The sequence below is a fragment of the Thermothelomyces heterothallicus genome (genome assembly GCF_042370625.1).
Source record: "Thermothelomyces heterothallicus CBS 202.75 unplaced genomic scaffold P884_scaffold_11, whole genome shotgun sequence".
NCBI classification, from domain to species: domain Eukaryota; kingdom Fungi; phylum Ascomycota; class Sordariomycetes; order Sordariales; family Chaetomiaceae; genus Thermothelomyces; species Thermothelomyces heterothallicus.
Genome location: NW_027192572.1, coordinates 140,352 through 154,947, shown reverse-complemented (window position 1 = coordinate 154,947; position 14,596 = coordinate 140,352). Strand labels below are relative to the sequence as shown.

At 50.9% G+C, this 14,596-nt stretch overlaps 4 protein-coding genes across 4 annotated transcripts; 2 read left to right on the top strand and 2 right to left on the bottom strand.

Moving 5' to 3' along the window:
• Nucleotides 1-137: 137 nt before the first annotated feature.
• P884DRAFT_243239 (vitamin B6 photo-protection and homoeostasis-domain-containing protein) lies at nucleotides 138-2,273 on the top strand. The gene is made up of 3 exons (XM_069440309.1): nucleotides 138-517; nucleotides 682-1,876; nucleotides 2,013-2,273. Exons 1-3 carry the CDS (start codon nucleotides 431-433, stop codon nucleotides 2,075-2,077), a joined length of 1,347 nt encoding a protein of 448 aa, XP_069297486.1. The 5' UTR covers nucleotides 138-430; the 3' UTR covers nucleotides 2,078-2,273.
• P884DRAFT_259512 (cytochrome c/c1 heme-lyase) lies at nucleotides 2,274-3,829 on the bottom strand. The gene has a single exon (XM_069441354.1). The coding sequence runs from the start codon at nucleotides 3,435-3,437 to the stop codon at nucleotides 2,553-2,555; it is 885 nt and encodes a 294-aa protein (XP_069297485.1). The 5' UTR covers nucleotides 3,438-3,829; the 3' UTR covers nucleotides 2,274-2,552.
• Nucleotides 3,830-4,139: 310 nt separating this feature from the next.
• Nucleotides 4,140-6,438, top strand: P884DRAFT_259511 (uncharacterized protein). The gene has a single exon (XM_069441353.1). The coding sequence runs from the start codon at nucleotides 4,324-4,326 to the stop codon at nucleotides 6,340-6,342; it is 2,019 nt and encodes a 672-aa protein (XP_069297484.1). The 5' UTR covers nucleotides 4,140-4,323; the 3' UTR covers nucleotides 6,343-6,438.
• Nucleotides 6,439-10,392: 3,954 nt separating this feature from the next.
• P884DRAFT_259510 (uncharacterized protein) lies at nucleotides 10,393-11,448 on the bottom strand. Its single transcript, XM_069441352.1, has one exon. The coding sequence runs from the start codon at nucleotides 11,303-11,305 to the stop codon at nucleotides 10,622-10,624; it is 684 nt and encodes a 227-aa protein (XP_069297483.1). The 5' UTR covers nucleotides 11,306-11,448; the 3' UTR covers nucleotides 10,393-10,621.
• Between the last annotated feature and the right edge of the window lie 3,148 nt (nucleotides 11,449-14,596).

Here is a 14,596-nt window from a genome sequence, read left to right as displayed (position 1 = left end):
ATAGCGTCGGCAGGGTTGATCCCCCAGGCTTGGCAGCCCCCGGATGGGCCTCGGGCCAGAACCTGATAATGGTCGATAAGCCCCAACGTTACGTCAGAAACCCGAGCTTCAGGGGAATCAGTCGCTGACGGGATGCCCCCTCAGGCACGCGAACTGCACGCGCCAAAGCTCCAGTTCTGGGCACCGCCGCACCTGCTGCTTGGCCCTGCTGCAAGTGACGGGAACTGCTAACCGGCCAAACCTATGGGAAGGTCTCGGCCCGTCACTCATTGCCTGAAGAAGCCACCAACCCCAAGACCCGAACTTGCTCGCCCGCTTCAACCTTTTCCATCCCTCCCAGCATTTATTGTTCCTTCTTTTTATTTTTTTCTGTCTCCTTTTATTTTTTCTTCTTCTTCTTGAAAGACGAGAGAATGCGACAACCGCCGCCATGAGCCGGAGCTTCTACGACATTGACTCGGCGGGCGAGGTGCTCTGCACGTACACCGACAGTGGGGAGAAGGAGAAGCTCAAGTCCGTGAGTGCGAAACTTCCATCTCCCACAAAAGCCGCCGGGCCTCGGCATGGTCGACAAGGCCAACCCGACCTCCCTGTTTCCCTGACGGCAACAACAATGGCATTTTTGAAACGCTCATTCGATCGCGCGCACGCCCCGCTGACGATTCGCTCTCGGGCGCGCAGGAGAAAACCGAAGTGCCCCTCCTCAAGGCAATCCTCTACGCCTTCCTCCCAGCCGGATACCCGCACACCGTGACGGGCGACTACCTCGCCTACCAGACCTTCGATTCGCTGCAGGCATTTGCCTCGTCCATCACGTCGCTGCTCGCCAACCGGGCCGTGCTCGAGGGCCTCGGCGTGGGCGACTCGTCGTCCTCGCCCACGGGCGCGCTGATCCTCAAGATCACGGGCGACACCATCTCGCGCATCGCCACCATCCTCTTCGCCCACCGCATGGGCCAGGCCATCGAGCCCGAGTGCAAGTTCTACCGCTTCCTGGCCGACATCTTCAACGACAGCGCCCAGTTCCTCGACCTGCTCACCCCGGCCCTGCCGTACCTGCCCAAGCTCGGCGTCATCGTCTCGGCCGGCGTGCTCCGCTCGCTGTGCGGCGTCGCCGCCAACGCCAGCAAGGCCAGCCTGTCGGCCCACTTCGCCCTGACGGGAAACCTGGCCGAGCTCAATGCCAAGGAGGCATCCCAGGAGACGGTCGTCAGCCTGCTGGGCATGCTGGTCGGCTCTCTGGTGGTCCGGATGGTCGAGGACAAGCAGGTCGTCTGGATGCTGATGGTGATCCTGGCCGGCGTCCACCTCACCATGAACTATCGCGCCGTGCGCTCCGTCAAGATGCGCTCGCTAAACCGCCAGCGCGCCACCATCGTCTTCCGCGAGTGGCTGGACCACGGGGTGGTGCTCACGCCGGAGCAGGTGGCCCAGAGGGAGAGCATCCTGGGCAACGGGAGGGGCAACATGTCCAGCAAGAGCAACGACTACACCGGCTTCTGCGATTTCGGAACCTACGGAGACCTCATGTCCTGGAATCCGAGGGGCTACCACCGGTACGACTTCGAGACGAGCACGTACTTCATGGGGATATGGCATCGCGGCGGTCATTTCTACATCCGGATCGCTCTGAAGGAGGGGACGAAGCACCCGCTCTCGGCCTGGTTCGACGCCGTCAACCACGCATACCACTTCGATTCGGCGCTTAAGGATGGCCTGCATAGCCACTACGAGAACGAGATGCCCCTGGGTTACGTGTCGGATGAGCAGAAGCAGACCATATTCGCAGCCATGACCGCTGCCGGTTGGGATCTCGAGGTGAACGCCTTGGAGACGAGACTACCAGTCAGGGTGCGAGTGGGCGATGGAAGGAAAGGCAAGCCCCTCCCCCCCCCCCCCCCCCCCAAAAAAAAAAAAAAAGGTCCTCCTCCATTTCGGCCCTGAAACCCCGAACCTACGGCTGTATCAGTAACAAGGATTGGTGTAAACCAAGCTAATGACGCAATCGCCAGGACTCCATCTGTCCGAGAAAGACCCAATACGCCACAACGGCCTTTTAGAGGCTAAGCATGATTAGACGACGCTAATGATACAGGAGCAAATGTGTGTGGTTTTTGAAGAAGAGCTTTCCCTGCTAATCGCAGGTGTCTATTGTTAGGTTTATCGGGCCACGGATGAAGTGTTATGTTTTCCTTGAGGATGTGATTGCGGCACTTTGTTTGTATATACTTTATTTTTCTTTGTGATACCAAGAAGAAGGGGAGTGATAGGTGTAACCTAATATGCGTCCGCCTTTGTTCGGCGACGACTCAACACTCGATGGTCGATGCTCGATGCTTCCATGCTGCTCGCCTTGAGTGTCCCAAGCCCTCTCTATTTTATTGAACCCCCTTGCCTGCTCCCCTCCTAACGCCATCACCCACTTGTATACAGAAAAAAACGGACAACAGGTTGAGTGGTATTGTACATACATATATGCCATCAAACAGTATCCGTACACCCCGGCGACCCATCGGTATTTCTACCGAATTTTCCTCCCTAAGCCAACCTCGTCATGATAGTCCAACAGCCCGCAGGGCTCGCATCTTGATGCCCTCCCACGTATTGAGCTTCGGCCTGACATCCAGGTAGAAGTTGAGCTTCCCTTTGCCGGCCCCGTCATTCCGCCCCGCGTAAAAGTCAATCACGTATTCCACCTTGGTGCCGCAGCGGTCCACGACCCAGTCGTGCCGGTCGAACGGCGCCGTGTAACCCAGCAGCGTGTTGATCCTGGCCCGGGGGCTCATGGTCGCGCTGCCCAGGCCCGCGAAGCTATGCAGCCTCGGGCCGCCGCACCCGCCCTTGACCGCGGGCTGCACGTACGGCGCCTCCCACTTGAGGATCTCGGCCCAGGCCCGCTCGTTGACCGCGTTGTGGATGGGCACGACCGTCTTCATGTCCTCCGCCGCCGCCTGGTGGCCCTTGCGCTTCATGGCTTCGAAGAACTGCTTCTCGGACGGGTACACCCAGTTGCCCGTCGTCGACGCCCCCGTCTCTTGTTCGTGGTTGGCGGGGCACGCGGCGGGGCCCGGGTTCGAGGACCGGGGGATGCTCGAGATCTCGCGCGTCTCGTCAAGCTGCAACTCGTCGCGCCGTCGTGGTAGTGGTGGTGATGGTGGTGGTGTTGATGTCTGCATCATCGGAGCGTCCTGGGATTTTTGCTGTTGGCCGAAGGAAGGGAGCCGGAACCATGACGACCAGGAAGAAGCGGCCTCCGGTGCCGGCGGCGCGGCTACTCTCTCCGTCGACTGCGGGTTCGGCGATGTCGAAACTGCTGGTGAATTCGCGGCGCGCACTTGCTGCGCTTGCTGCAACCACAGCTCGCGCGTTTTGTGGTCGACGGGACACTTGGCCGCCTCCCCCTCTTGGGCCGGGTTGGAGCCGAAGAAGCCCTTCATGCTTGTCCTCTCCTCTCGTGCCTTGCTTGCTGTTTCCCTGCGCTGTTTCTCCTTTGCGACCGACCAGAATCGTATCAAGAAGATCCAATCGCACTATTGGGCGACTCGATCTGACCTTGTTGCGAAAGGTTGCTGCCAGAATTTAAGTGGGTGGGCCAAGTACGGAGTACTAATCAGTATTCCGTAATTCGTACAGCAAGGCAGCGTCGATTTGTCAACGGTTGCAACTGACTGCCACCTGTCAACCGAGTTTGGCTCGCCGCCTTTCACAGCATCACGAATAATTATCAGCACCACATATTGCAAGAAATGATAGCCCATCTACTGTAGTATGGACCACATAGATTAAGAAGGAAAGGGAAAGGAGTAGCAAGAGAAAAAGAGTAGAACACAGGCACAAAAGTACAATTACATCACTTATCACGACCAAGCTAACAACCAAGGAAAATGACAAAAAATAAACAAAAAGAGAGAGAGTGACGCAGATAGAACCGATAAGTTCTACAGAAAGCTAATTGGCTTTCTCAGTTCTACATATGCCTGGAATTGCATCCCCGTCGGTTGCTAGCTTGGCGCTTCCCGTTTCTCGGCCAACAGACCCACCACTTCATTCGCGTCCTCGTCGGCTCGCATGGAGCCATTGGAGAACCCGCGCTGAATTACGAAACTTCACAGCATTGCCTCCCCCAGGCGCGGAGAAATGCTTGTACAGCCAAGCCGGACGCGACCCCCTTGCCCAGATTGCCAGGTATTGAAGGAAGAATAAATAAATAAACGAACGATCTGACAGGTCCGACTGACCTCCCACACTCGCGTCTCGTACCCTTCGTCTGCTCGAATTGGCGACCGCTCAGACCGGCTCCCGCACTTACAGCTAGCCCAAGCGATGGCGCTCCGGACGAGGCAGATTCTCCACTGGATACTCACGGGGGAGCATGTCATTGAAACCGACTACGTAAAGCCCAGCACTCATCAAAGTGCGCCAATGGCCGCCGACGAGGCCCAGTCCGACGACGGCGCCACTGCCTCCACCAAATCAACAACATCGTCCTCCGTCACCGACAGACTGATCGGGGCGAACGACGACCCTCTTATACCATCGTCGGCCGATATTGCTCGGGTCTTTCACGAGGGCCGAGCAACATGGATGCATTTTGCCAGGCTGGCGGCGTCCCTCCATCCTAAAGCCTTCCCGGCCGGTTTTGGGGATCCATCCATCATGCTGAAGGATGTGCCTGCGCTCCCAGAAAATCTGCCGAGAAGAGGCTGTTTGATCGGGCGGCCGCTGTGGCATGTTCCGGATCCCGAACCAGAGGGTAGTGCGCGCAACACCGACTTGAATTTGCAATACCCCTATGGCATTCGCAAGAGCTTCCTGCTCTCCTTTCCGAAGCCAATGGAATGCCGTGTTTCGGCACGGCCTCCGCCGTCCGGCCATCCCCCCTGGCCCGGTCAAGGAGCGCTCGCGCTCTTGACCATGTGCTGGTCATACATCTTGTCTGCCCGCCTTTTGGAACTCCAGGGTAGGAAGTTGGTATACTCCGCACATTCCTTGCTTCCACTCACAGCCCAGCAATTCCAGCCCAAGTCCTGCGATGTCGTTCTCGACCCGAGTGCCGTTCCGTCTCGCAGCCTGGTCAGATGGCTCTGCGCCATCCTCTCCCCGAAACCGGGTTGGTCGGCGGCAGATGGAGGTGGTTTCCCGCCCTGGGCTGCCTTCTGTTCTGGCGATGCATCTTTTGCTGTCATTTCCGCCGACGGACCCGCAAGCTTTTCCCCTAACGACCTCCCGCCAGATTCCACCCAGGCTGCAGAGCTTCTCATTGAGCTTTGTGCCTTATATGGACTACTCGGGCCCGACCAGGACCGCAAGGATCAGGTGTCCGAAGTATCCCCTCCTACGGCTGCGTTCTTTGCAGCCCTCGCCCTTCCATTTTATCGTGACAATGACCTCCAGCCGCGATTCTCCCTCCCTTCACTCGGAATGCCCAGCATACATCGCGCCACACTTGGACCCGCTAGCATCCGTATCCGTCAGTATGTCGCCGATCTCCGATATTACATGACGCTGAGCATGCACCCGAGATCGGTTGGCTCCATCATTTGGAGCATATTTTGGCAACCGGATGTCCAATGCAACCTTGTTAGCCCCTGGTTGAGCTCCATCCTTAGCGTCATTAAGCCGAGCCTCGACTCCTGCAACCTGAACAGACTGGCTAAAATATTCGCCTTCCGTCGGCCGCGGGTCGCCTCATGGTGGCTAGGCATCTTCCTTCTGGGCGACGCCACCGTCGTTGGCTGGATTTCTCGATACCTCGAGACGCTGGAAGAGCGATGGGGTTTCGGTTCGATGGCGCCGCCGGACACTGCCGTGGCTGCTTGGACCGGATCACCCCAGTCATTCTTGGACGAAGAACCGGCCGATTCATATACAAGTCCGGAGGACCTAGTCCCCAGATCCGACCTGCTTCGGCATCGCTATAACTTTCGCCTCCAAGACGAATCAACTAGCAATTTATCATGGCGCCCGTTTGGCCATATCGCGAAGAAACTTATCGAGCCGGATCTCTGGCCCTGGTTGGAGAATGGTCATGCGAGACAGTACGTCCACTGGATTTGGTGGATAAAGGGTGGCAAGCTGCTCCGCCGAGATGTCCAGCTTGGCTTCCGGCGTGACACTGGCAGGTTTGCTGCCGATGTTCCCGACCGCTTGGGCAAATTACCCGCCAAACGCCTATTCACATATGACGACGCTGATATTAAGCTGGAACCTTCGAAGGCATCCACGCTGCGTATGATAGATCATTGCATGGAAGAGGTAAGTGGGGATCGAGGTATGGAAATATTGGCTCTGCCAGACGCTGTGGCCCATCCGTGGCTCAAGGACTGGAGGGGGCTGGAATAATGCTTCGGTAGATATTATTCAAACGGAAAATCTCAGCAATACCGCGGATCTCGTAATTAGTGTTGTTCATGGAGAGAAACATTGCTAGCATTGACCGACTCGAAGACACCTCCGAAGCCCAGATAAATAATCACATGTTAATCGGTGAACCCCCATTCTGAACGTCTTGCGTTCACATCGGTACACAGCAGGTGACATCTGCCGCATTAAACCATTAAAACCCATTATTTCTTTCTCCTAGTTTCCTCTCCCTTTCCTACCTTCCCCTTCCCTTTCCCGGACCGATTTACACTGCTACCCTTGCTCCCTGTTGCCTGATCATCAGAGGATGGCTCAAACTCCCAAGTGTAGACCTGCTCCCCTGACTGGCTCGTGAACACGAAGTAAGAGCCTTCCTCCGTAGAAATCTGCTGCCAATCCTCGGGCTTGGTCTTGACCTTGTGGCCCTGAGCATCTCGAAAGCATATTGTCCCCTTCTTGATCATAGTCTGGACCCAAACTAGCTTGCAAGCTCCCTCGCCTTCCTCAGCTATAGGTTGCTGGCCAGAGGGGGCCGCGGATGTCGTCCTTCTGTTGATATCGACTTGCGCAAACATGTCGGCAAGGTCAGAAACAGCCTGGGCCTCGGGCACATCCGTCACGAGCGGATCGTCAGAGCCTTGCGAATCGAATCGGACACGGCGACTTCTTTGCCGTATTGTTAGAGGAGCTTAGGTTCGACCCGACAATTATAACGCCAAAGGGTCAACAGTTTATCGAGATTAAGCAGGACGGTATGACTAAGCGGCTTATCCTCGATAGGGTAATGAAGTATATACTATTAGAAATAACAATATAAGGCACTAGATTAGGCTTAGACTTGCTATATGATAGGGCATTAACTAAGGGGTTAAATAGGTTGGATTACATTGATCTGTATGTCTAAGTTGTTAGGAGAACTACATTATAGGAGTATAGCGGACCTCTAAAACAAGGGACGTTGCTATGTTAGCACTATCCTATGTTGTGATAGTGCCCTGTATGGGCCTCTCTGTGCTACCTGCTCTGGTGGTCTCGTCTATCAATTCTAACAATACCCTCCCAGAGCTTTAATATGTACGAAATTGGCCGCGGGAGGAACTACGTGGGAAGGTTGTGGCCTTGTGATAGTCTTGCTGGGCCATTTTGTATCTATCCTGTGTTCGGAATAACCCTTGGCAAGTCTTTCAAGTCAACTCAAGTCCGGGGTCGCTCAAGTCAAGTCTGGCACAGATTCGTCAAGTCAAGTCCCAGACTTGACTTGACTTGTAAACAGCGCTGGAACACACTCTTCGCCTTGACGCCGGGTTACACACTGCTTCCTATGCGGGCCACCAGTAACCCAAGTCTCGCCGGTCCAAAGGATCTTTGCCCACTGCTCAGGGGTCCAATGTTCATGCTATTTAGCTCAGGTCTCTCGGAGCTGCCGGGTTCGTTCGGTAATCGGTGGCTTCTCCCGGGCAACTCGTCGGCGAAAGCCCAGTCGATAAAGGGCGTGCTTGATAACCTACATGCTAAACACCCAGGCGAAGATGATTGTTGAAAGCTCAAGGAAGCCCATTCGACGAGTTTTTTTTGCTGGAAACGACATATTGGACAAGTTGTTCTTCTTCCTCTGGTGTTAACGAACGTAGTCGGCCAGTGCTCCTAAGCAGTAGCGTCGCGAGCGCGAATGGCAGTCCGGATCTGCGCTTTGGTATAGCCAGTGATGCTCGGGATCTCGGCTTGGCATCGAAATATAGAACTCGAACTCGCTGACGCTCTTCAGTGGTAAGCTGTTTAGTACCGCTGGATCCTTTTGGCCGCGCCATCGTTGCAGGACTGCGTACTATACTGCTGCAAGTTGAAGTCGATTCCGTCGAAAGAGTGTTAAAAGTGGAAAATTGGGTGTGTTCAGCCTATTCAATAGGTCAAAACGCGTCGGTTGTGCCCCACAGCTACCTGACTTGGGGGTTTTCTTTTTGCACGCGTCCACAGGATGAGGTGTGATGGTTGTCTTCCATCATATCCCCCCACCTTCTTCCAGAGACGATAGATCGCCACATTTGCTGTGTTCGTTCCTGTTGGCTGTGGCGCAACAAAGTCTTAACTTGGCTGCTCTTCCTCCTTCGACAAATTGCACATCGAACCAACCGTCATTGGTTTGGGTTGTTGGTTGTTTATTAGCGAGTTGGTGCCAAGATCGTGCCGGTCAAGCGGGGGAGTGAACGGCAAACCAGGTTTCAGACCGGCTCAGGGCTAAGGGTCGCCGATGTGTCGTTATCATGCGGAAGAGAGGTGCGGCCTGCATTTACAGACCGTTGATGTGACAGGCTGAGCCCGCTGTGGACTTCGTCAACCCTCGGTCGAGACGCTTCCCCCTGGCTGCCCTGTTGTATAGGGCAACCACGCCAAACAAACAGGACCCCTGTCAAGTTAAGCAGAAGGCTCACCGCTGGATTGGTTCGTGTTTCCTTTCCTCTGTTTTCTTTTCTCGAGTTCAGTGTACTTGTAGAGTTGTCACCAGCTAGCTGCAATATACTCCTGGGACCGTTACAGTTGGAATGCCATCCACACAGTACGTACGGCTCGGCAACCAGTGAAAGCCTGTCCCGGCGTGTCTACCCAATTATAGTTCGTCGGTTTACGCCTCGAGGCCGCCTCACAGTAAACCGCCCTTCCCCACGCCGTTGGGCCCCAACAAACTCGCTCATTTGAATACTTCAAAGCTGCTTTGCGGCAAGGAGCCCAACTCAAAGCCAGCCCGGCCAGCTATTAGTTTTGTTGCTCGTAGATCCCGCCTCCCCTCGGCCAAATCTCAAACGCCATCCTTGTGGCTGTGGCGACGTGGGAACCTATTATAGCACTTCGTCGCAAGCCCTTGGGTCTCCGGTTGAGTTTCAATGTCGGCTGTGGCCCAACTACCAAGACCAAGATGGAGTCCGGGCTGCCCGGCCACCTAGATCGTGGAAGTGGTTCAACGGCGACGCCGGGCGACGGTGGACGACCAAGTCGGCGACATGACGATGCTGGGCTTCTGGCATGCTCGTTTCGGGCACCGGGCCTAACCTGGACGGCGGCGAGGCTATACGTATCAAAACCTCCGCTCGAGTTGTGTATATAATCCACAGGGCTCATGGGGTTTACCATCTCTTATTGCTCCATTCTTATCATCATCATCTCAATATCTTCTACTTGGGCAATCAAACAATCAAACACTCAAACACAAATCATCTTGCTTCTTTGGAAAGCTGCCAAATCCACAACATCACTACAAAAGCTTCTCGTCTCCCCTTTCTCAAACCAAGCCGATCATCATGTGCCGCTTCTACCGTACCGTCTACGGCTGTGGGCACCCGTCAGCAACTACTGCCCGAAGCAAGGGAAACTGCGTTAGCGGAAGATGCGCCAGGACCAAGAACAACACCGTCGATGTCCCAAGTTCCAACTCTCTGTCAGTCTGCCCAAACTGTGCGGAATATGCGGATCAATTCATCGACTACACTGGTGGCCAGGGGTCATCATCTGGCAGTGGGGTTGGCACCGGGAGTAGCTCCAGGGGCCGTTCGGGCCGTTAGGTAGTGGTTCTGGAGTGATTGATTTACAAGGCCGGTCGTTATTCGGAGGCCCAGTACCTTAGACGTGGTGGGATGGGTTTTGTTGGAGAGGAAGCGCTGGCCGTAACCCTCATGTCACTTGTTTCTGTTGAATAGATACACGCTGGCCGTGGAAAGAAAAAAAATCATTCGTTCTTACGGGAGCTACCCACTTGATGAAAGTTATGAACCCGCAGCGCAAAGCAAAGGCAATACATACGGAGGTTGGATTCAAAAGCTCATAGTTACCCTACTTGATTGCCAATATCTTGGCGTACAGTATGGTCACTGAGCTCTTGGCACCACCCTTCCAGACCAGCTATTGCCAACTCGTTCTAAGCAGAGCCACAAGCTCTCCCCATTCAAGATCTTCCTGTTCATCATCGACTTGCCCCAGTTTAACCTCCTCTTCGGCCGTCGTTTTTTGAAGCCATTCGCGCCACAGGCGGTCGCCTGGCTCCTCTTCCCCCGGCGCCAACGGTGGAGGAACAGTACCCTCATTATATAGGAATCGTGGGAGACTGACGGCTAGCTAGAGGGCGCTATCAACCTAGGAAAGGACAGCTTACTCTGGCAAGGGAGGCTCTGGCATTTGGAAGACTCGGTTGAACAGCACATCGTTATCTCCCGCCACCGCTTTGGCCCTGTATCAACATTGTCCACTCCACCAGGTATGTAATAAGTACCTACTCTGCAGCACCAGCATGGGAATCCTCGAGAGCCATCCTCATAGCAACATCAACGTTCACATAGCGTGCTCTGATATCCTCGGTATACTCCCTGACTTTGAACACCACCTCGTTCCCAGAATCCAAACCCCCCCCACTGCCATCATCCTCCTCCACATCAAACCGGACAACGCGCGGATTCATCTCGCGTAGCCTCTCGGCCTCTCGGATCCCACATACAAGGTGGAATTTGAATCCGTGAATAACCTCAATCCGGTCACCCATATCCTCATACGCATAAATGGTACCATGGCCCTCTTTACCATGCATGTCCCTCCAGTACCCAGCGGCAAAGTCGAAGCCGGCTCTGTCGGTAACAGCATTGCTATCCCACGTGTCCAAGAGCCGTAGAACGATGTTATCGTCCTTTGCAGTTGTCTGGGCCGCCAAGGTGGCGGCGGCATACTCGGGTCCGAGCATGTGGGCGGCAATCTGGGCCATGAGGCCTCGCAGCAGGGGCATAGCGTGATCGTCGCGGAAGTCTTCGGCGGTTATAGTGCCTGCGTGGTACGGAGGCGCGGGCAGAGACGGGTCAAGGCGGTGCGGGAGGGTCATGGGCATGTGGATTTCAAGGACGCAGGGTGTGTTGGCGTCGAGTTGGAGGGCGCTGGGGCGGAGGAATTTGACGGTGTGAGCGGCCATGATGGGAGGGAGCAGTGCGGTATAATAGTGAGATGGGGAGTTGATAGTCTGATTGAATCTTGAAAATTTTGGAGAGGGCAGAACTTGGTTTAGGGGACCATCTTCTCCTTTAAATATTCAGAGCTGCCAAAATTAAGGCAGCCTGTGGTTTGATTAAATTACCCGATATATGTACAGTACGTTGAGACTCATGCTCATCCCGCCGGCATGTCGAACAAGGCGTGAAAAAATGGCTGGTACGTACCTGTTATCGAGTGGCGTTGCAATCCCATAAGGGCCGTCACGTCCAATAAGATAAAAGGAAAACCAGGAATCGAGGGGGTCCGTACCACACTTGGCTTCCACAAGCGCATTCCTGACCCTGTTAACTACTCCGTATAGCGAATGAGATATAACTATTCCGTAGAGCTGAGTGTCATGAATTAGACCTGCAGAAGCCAGGTGGGGCCGACCGGCATGGTCCGCGGGCGGGGACCTGTTGGAAGATACCGCTTTCTTAGCAATGGGCAACGAGCTTCAGATAGTAGTTACTCAGAGCAAGAGCACTACCTGGTGGTTAGTACTAACTAATTAGTTCAGAACTACCACCTATCTCCCGATAGGTAGGGCTAAAACCCCCGGACGCCTAGATACGGCTAGACACATCGCCACCAAATTTCCTATACATTCGTGTCTTTACAGAAAGTATAATCAAGTTTAATTACCATCGTAATAGTAGCCTTAAATAGCTATAAATAGTCTAATTATAAACTAGGTTTTGAAAAGCTTAAAAACATAGTAAAATCTAATTCTACCTAGTTATAATTAGTTAAATAGTTAGTTATATAACTTGCTTTTGTCTCCCTCTCCTTCTATATTATACTCCTTATCCCTATCGTTCTTAATTATAGTAATAGCTTCTCTTTTAGCCTCCTAGCGATAGTTATTATCTTCTATCCCTAGTATAGCTATTGCTAACTTATAGGTATATTACTTCTTAAACTTCCTAATATCTTTAATAATAGTTATATATAGAGACTCTTTTTTAACCCTAGATGGAGATAGTAACCTAGTATCTTCCTCTTACCTATCTTTACTATCTATAAAGTTAAATCTATTATTATTACTATTATTAATTAATATTATAGATATACTACTAATCTATATCCTAAGGCACTTAGGGGATAGGAGTTTGACTTCTAATAATAGCTTTGCTAACTAGGGGATTAGAACCTCCTTTCTATCTCCTAAGTCGAAAAATACTAATAGCTAATACTACTTTGGTAGAACCTAAAGAGGGTAGTTATTATTAAGAGGAAGATAGTTATTCTGATTAGTTTTTTCTAGAAATTTAGTAAAGGTTATTATATAAAGGGGATACTTATTAATACTAGGAATCTTATTTTTAGGGTACTTTTTCTAGACTTTATATTCCTCCTTATACTCTTATTTAATCTATTTAATAGTAATATAGGTTACTTTTTAACTAGTATCTCGAATAGCCTTAGTATTCTTCTAAGCCTAGATCTCCTAAACCTATTAAATCTATTAAATAGTTATATTTATTATAACCTCTCCTATTAGCTTAATAAGTTAGCCTTATATTTTCTTAGTAGATAGTATAGCTAGATAGGCTCTCTTATCCTTTATAAAGTTATTAAGATATTTATATACTAACTAACCCTTATTAACTATTAATATAATATCCTAAAAATGTTCTTATATTAGTAAATTAAAAAGCTTAAGATATTACTCTTAGATATAATTAATACCTTTTTTTATATATACCTATTACTTACTATTAGGAATTATTATAAGATATCTAATAGCTATACTAGATAATATTTCTCTTTAATCTAGTCTATTATAATATATTAGTTTAGTAGAAAAAGACTAGTTTTTTTTTAAATCCTACTATAATATTTCGATATCTAAAACTAGCCTCCTAGATTTCGTAGAATCCTTTAATAAAGTCTACTTATATAAATGTAAGATTGCTATTTTAAATTACCTACTAGAGATGTCATTAATATACTTCCTTAAGCTAGTAAAAGACTTCTATATCTATTAGCTAGATAAAATATATCAAATAGGGAGGGAGGAAGATAATAAGAATATTAAATAAGAGATAGTATTTATAAAGTTCAAGGTTATAATATCCTATATAGTTATCTAAAATAAGTAGTTAATATATATACTCTTCTAATAGTATAGATATATAGATTATATTTTAGGAATAATATTATCTAGGTTAATAAAGTATATACTAAGAGTAGAACTATAATTATAATAGGTATAACTAAACTATTCCTTAAAGCTTATACTATATTATTAGAACTTAAAAGGACTAGGCTTCTCTTACATCTTTATAAATACCCTATCAAAACATACAAAACTACCATCACTAGAAAGCTCTCGAAAAACGCTATCTAACGGCACTACTCTTAACTATACGCGAGCCGTTACGGGTGTACAACAGGCATCGCAGGCGTAGGAACCGGACCCGACCATAATCTGACCGTACCTCGTACAGCTGTCAAATTTTCACTATATAGACTACCTAGCGCCCCCGAACGTAACGTCGATTTAAAGCCTACCGCCAAGCCACTAAGTAGGGAGGTATATAGCTTCGAGCTAATCAAAGGGGGGCCTACTATAGGCCTGCCCTACCCTGGATATCAAGGAGCTAAGGGGTCTTATCATGTAACTAGTCGACCTTATACTAAGCCCTAAGCGGGGCAAGGTATAGGACCTTGCCGATAGGCTCTTATAGGGCCTTACGACTACTATTACAGGCCTGGTTCCAAACCTATAGGAACTTGTGGCTAAGGAAGTCAAAAAGGGGCTTAAAGAAGCCCTTAAGGCTACCCCCTGCCCTACCTAGGTACAGGTGGCTATAGGGCTATAATAGGGGGTAACAGGCCCCTAAGGAGGCCTACCGTCGGCTAAGGCGATGCTATTACAGGCCTTGTAGGAGGTCACGATACGGAATGTAAGCCTATAGAAGGACCTTAAAGCCCGAACCCCGGCCGAGATAGTCTAAGTAGTTAATAGAGCCTCTAGCTACTAGGGAGCTATTACGGCTAGGAAGCTCCTAAGTAGGGATATAGTAGTAGTCTTTAAGGATAAGGCTACTAAGGATTAGTATTTAGCTAATAAGCGATAGGTAGCTATAGCCTTTAGAGAGGAGGCTAGGGAGGTCGGTAAGGCCTATATAGTCCTAGCTAAAGGAGTCCGAAAGGAAGAGCTATAGGGGGTTAGTAAATAAGACTTCAAGGGGGCCGTAGGCCTATACTCGATCGAAATAGTTAA

Bases quoted from the DNA above. Each gene is read 5' to 3' on its own strand.
- P884DRAFT_243239 (XM_069440309.1), top strand. From the start codon at position 431: ATGAGCCGGAGCTTCTACGACATTGACTCGGCGGGCGAGGTGCTCTGC. The intron at 518-681 runs GTGAGTGCGAAA...TCGGGCGCGCAG, and splicing joins AGAAGGAGAAGCTCAAGTCC to GAGAAAACCGAAGTGCCCCT. The intron at 1,877-2,012 runs GCAAGCCCCTCC...CGCAATCGCCAG, and splicing joins AGTGGGCGATGGAAGGAAAG to GACTCCATCTGTCCGAGAAA.
- P884DRAFT_259512 (XM_069441354.1), bottom strand. From the start codon at position 3,437: ATGAAGGGCTTCTTCGGCTCCAACCCGGCCCAAGAGGGGGAGGCGGCC.
- P884DRAFT_259511 (XM_069441353.1), top strand. From the start codon at position 4,324: ATGGCGCTCCGGACGAGGCAGATTCTCCACTGGATACTCACGGGGGAG.
- P884DRAFT_259510 (XM_069441352.1), bottom strand. From the start codon at position 11,305: ATGGCCGCTCACACCGTCAAATTCCTCCGCCCCAGCGCCCTCCAACTC.